Below are 4,473 nucleotides of genomic sequence, written 5' to 3'. Positions count from 1 at the left end.
CAGATATAGAATTCCATATATAGTAAGGGTAACTAGTCTCTAAGAAATAGATGGGCAAGGAACTTTCTCATGTTCAAGCACCTGAGTTTTCATCCTTGGAATTTGTATCTGGAGTCTGACTGCCCAGTGCCTATCTGGCTTGCTTATTATTTTGCAGCAGTCCTCTTGGTGGTAAGAGAATCAGACTGCTGAGTTATTGTGTGATAGGAACTATCAAACTTTAATGGTAAAATTGCACATTCATGAAAATGCTTTAGATACAGTCAATAATCCTTTACTTGGAGCAGCACTGTTCAAAGGATGTTTAAGGACTGGTTGCCTACACAAGGCTAAGCATTGAGTCAGTCCCTAGGGATGTAAACAAAAATGAGCACACCCTCAGGGAATCACAGTTGGGGGAGGGAGGGAGGGAGGAAAGGAGGGAGAGAGAGAGAGAGAGAGAGAAAGAGAGAGAGAGAGAGAGAGAGAGAGAGAGAGAGAGAGAGAGAGGAAGAAGAGAGATAAAGACAGACAGATATAGAGAGAGACAGAGACAAACAGAGAGAAACAGAGACAGAGATGCAGTGACACACACAGAAAGAGTGAGAGAGAGAAAGAGAGAGAGAGAGAGCTATAAGAAAAGTTTCATTATAGAACCCAGATATGTTCTGAAATATCTGTCATATCTGAAAGTCTTAATGAGGACAATGTATGATCTGTCCTTCTTACTGCTGGTAGTGAGGATTAGGAAGCAGGAAGACATGCAAGGCTCCTTAATGCAACAATTCTTGAATGGAATCCTGAGAGATAGACATTACCAACAATGAAGCTGGTAAAATGGGGTCAGTAAGAAGTGATGCACTATGGCTTGAACAAAGATACTGTGGAGTCATAGCATAGAATGAGAATGGGAACTTTTAAGTTTAGTACTGATGAAATTTAAAAATAAAAGGGAACCAGTGTTTGTAAAGGTGGACAGGCTTTCAATAGTAGTTTGAAAGATGGATTTTTGGTAAGGGTGAGAAAGAGGCAGGGTGACAGTGTTGTTAGAAGATATGAGTTTTCAGTAGTTTAAGTTGTCTGCTCAGGTGGCTATGTGGAGGTAACTAGAGGGAGCAGGGCTGGGAGCTGGGACTGCAGTGGTGTTGAAAGGATTGGGGAGGAGGGACTTGCAAGAGTCCGAAAGAGAAGTCATGAGGACCTGATGTGAGAGCATGCAGTGGGGTGGAGTGGGGTCTAGGCACTATTGATGTTGAAGGGGTGAAATTATTGCTTGAGGGCTGTTTAAATGTGGAGATGAAAGATGCAGAGGAATCAGAAATGGTTTTCAGGAAAACAGACTAATTCAAAGTCTTCTTCCAAGTTCAGGATGGCAGACTTTGGCCTGTAGTTGCTACTAGTGATTTGCACTGGCAATACCACAATCTAGGTTGGTTTCAGTTCTCTGACATGTCACTCTTTTGCATGCTAAAAACGTCTGAATATAGGCCATAGTTAGGCACCACTTTCTATGACTTTACTACTTTAATTCTGAAAATTTATAGAAATTTGGCTTCTTTTCTAGTGGCTCTGTTCCAGACACCAAAATTCCCCTATTTCTGGGACATCCCTTGGGTAGACTATTGAACCTGTTACTCATTAGGAACAGCTGAAAACCATCAGCAAAATTCCTAAACTATGCCAACAATAACGCCAGTCAAATTTCAAGGTAATTCCAGGTTTCAGACAGTTACAAATCCTTATTTATAGTATATGCATATTTATCATATAAAACATTGTAATTTCCTTACTTTCCTTAGTTATATAGTACTTTTTTGAAGAGAGTGCTATACATTAAACCTCCAATCCTGAATGTTAGTGGAAACGTGTTCATAGACTTGTTGCTAATCATCGCAAAGTAAAAGTACAAAACCAGGCTGGATGGTGGAGCAGTAGTAGGAGAGGAGCCTGTGTTGATGGAGCCTATATTGAAAACAAGAATCCTCTCTAGTACCTGAAACACAGTTTTAGCAGAATTCTATGTAACAGTTAACAACTGAATGATATCTATTAAGCTTTAAAATAAAGAAAAATCTAGTCCCCTAGTTTATAATCCTAAAGAAGCATTACAAGTAAATGTTGATACTTTAGTTTTTACTAATATATTTCATGTGTGCATAGGTAAAGCCACAAAAGAGTAGGCACTGCTTTCTTTGAAAAAGATTTAGTCACTGTATCTGGCCTTCATTGCTAAATATATTTTCTTGTCATCCTACTCCATTGAATTGGATGTTTGGTGGTCCAGGAAATTTTAAATGAGTTCTTGGAATGTGTGAAACAGTCTCACCTAATCAGGAGGCTTCGGGCAAGTCTTGAGGCGTGAGAGAAACAGGCACGTCTAAGGAAGATGACAGGATTTTAGGACAGTTGTACAAACACAGAAATTTTATTTGAAAAATGTGATTTGAGGGCACAAAAAGTTTCCACATCCTTGAAGAATAAAACCCTAAGCTGATTCTTCATGGTCCTTGGGAGACTTTACATGGACTAATTGTTCAAAGTTGGACTTATGAAGAACATTGGCTTCTAAAAGTATTCTTCACAAGCTGCCATACTTTGTAGCACATCACTGAGGGTTGTTTAGCAACATATTGAAGATATTATTATGAAAAGATAAGTGTGTATTTTCGTAATCCAAGAGGATCTTTCTGATATGCATGTTTAAGAAATAAATAATCATTGTTATTTTGTGAAATTCATAACTCCTTAGGGTGAGAAAGCAGAAGAAAAAAAGGAGGTAACCTTTCAGCTAATTTGTGATTTAATAGCAGCTGGTCAAGTAAGTTAAAAAACTTTGAGTTGTGAATGCCTTTTCTTCCTGTTGGGAAGGTAGCTCACCCGACAGTCTTTCTACCATGGTAAATGGCTTTGAGACTTTGATCTTCTCAAGCCAGTTTGCCAGATGTAGGAGACAGGGCCTGTGAACCTTTGTGTGACCATTCCACCTGGCTCATGGGAAACCATAATTTAATTCTTATTTGACTTTTATTTCTAGGCATTACAGCAGAAGTTCTGGTGGTGACCTCTTTCGATGAACTGCGGAGAAGGGCCTCAGAAGCAACAGGAAAGATCGTTGTTTATGACCAACCATACGTCAGCTACATGATGACAGCACAGTACCGAGTGCGGGGGGCAGTGGAGGCTGCCAAGGTGGGGGCTGTGGCATCCCTTATCCGATCAGTGGCTTCCTTCTCCATATACAGGTTGGTTAGCATGTTTGTTTGAAATCTCTTCCAAAACCAGGGTTTTTCATAAAAGAGTAGTTCTTACTAAATGAAAATAAGCCATTCAAGTGAAAATACAGATTTCTATGGAATTTCCTCTATCCCATATTTGGCCATTTGTTTGTAATACCTTCTGTGGCCCTCTGAGGACCACAGGCATCATTTATGCATTCCTTTAAAAGTTTTCCACATCCACAATGATCCCATAACATTCTTTCTAGAACTAATGTATTGTGTATTTTCATTGGAGGGAGAGCTGAGTTCACGTCTGTGTTTCATCAAAGATTCCTATGACTTCAGAGGAAACTAGGCTGTTTTCCATGTTGCTAGAGAAGTAAAATAAAAAACAGAGTTGTTAACATGATGGGGACCATCTATGGTGCAGTGGAAAGAGTGGAGCTAGGAGACCTTGGGTACAGACTTGGCTCTGCTCCAGAACAACTGTGCAAACGGCTTCAGAGTTGCTTAAAGTTCTCCAGGCTTTGTAATTTTCTTGTATTGATGAGTGATATTAAAAAAATAAGAAATGCAAACCATTAAAATTTAACTAAGTAAACTTAGAAAAGATACTCGTTTGTCTATAAAGGTCTACATAAATATTTGGTGGTATTGTTTGAGGACTACATAAGACATGCCTTTTTATAATCCTGTTTGAGGTAGTGCCATCATTACTTCCTTTATTTTATTGCTAATTAAATATTTTCTTTTTCTTTATTTCATTTTTTATTAGTGCATATTTGCAATACAGAACAGTGGTGTTTGTTTGGGGAATTGGTACATGTATATAACACATCTTGATCATTTTTGACCCATTCATTCCCCTATTTTTCTTTTCCTTCCTTTTATCCTCTTCTCTGTTTCTAAGACTCTACCTTCCAGTTGTCTATCATCTCTCATTAATTACTCAGTTGATTAATATTTTATGCTTCAAGCATAAGCAAAAGCATATGGTATTTAACTTTTTGAGCTTGGCTTTTTTTATCTTAGTATGATGGTCTCAAGTTCTGTCCATTTTCCTCCTTCTATATAGACATATATTCATATTTTCTTTATTAAGTCATCTGTTGATAGCCATCTAGGGTGTGTGCACAGCTTCACTATTGTGAATTGTGCCACTATAAATGTGGACATACACGTAACACTATCATATGACTTTTTAATGCTTTCATAAAAATATCAAGGAGAAGTATAGCTGGGTCAAATCATATTCCTTCTTTTGTCAATTTTTTTG

At 38.1% G+C, this 4,473-nt stretch overlaps 1 protein-coding gene across 2 annotated transcripts in view; it reads left to right on the top strand.

Annotated features, from left to right (window-relative positions):
* The window catches only part of Cpq (carboxypeptidase Q), a 610,322-nt gene that overhangs the window by 179,415 nt on the left and 426,434 nt on the right, over window positions 1-4,473 (top strand). For both annotated transcript variants that reach the window (XM_004641291.2, XM_023701349.1), the window contains exon 3: window positions 3,014-3,221. In XM_004641291.2, coding sequence (XP_004641348.2) covers window positions 3,014-3,221 — 208 coding nt within the window. The remainder of the gene's footprint in view (window positions 1-3,013; window positions 3,222-4,473) is intronic.

The sequence above is a fragment of the Octodon degus genome, unplaced genomic scaffold (genome assembly GCF_000260255.1).
Source record: "Octodon degus isolate 3935 unplaced genomic scaffold, OctDeg1.0 scaffold00134, whole genome shotgun sequence".
Taxonomy (NCBI): domain Eukaryota; kingdom Metazoa; phylum Chordata; class Mammalia; order Rodentia; family Octodontidae; genus Octodon; species Octodon degus.
Note: the sequence above shows the minus strand (reverse complement) of the source record. Positions and strands in the feature narration are given on the sequence as shown.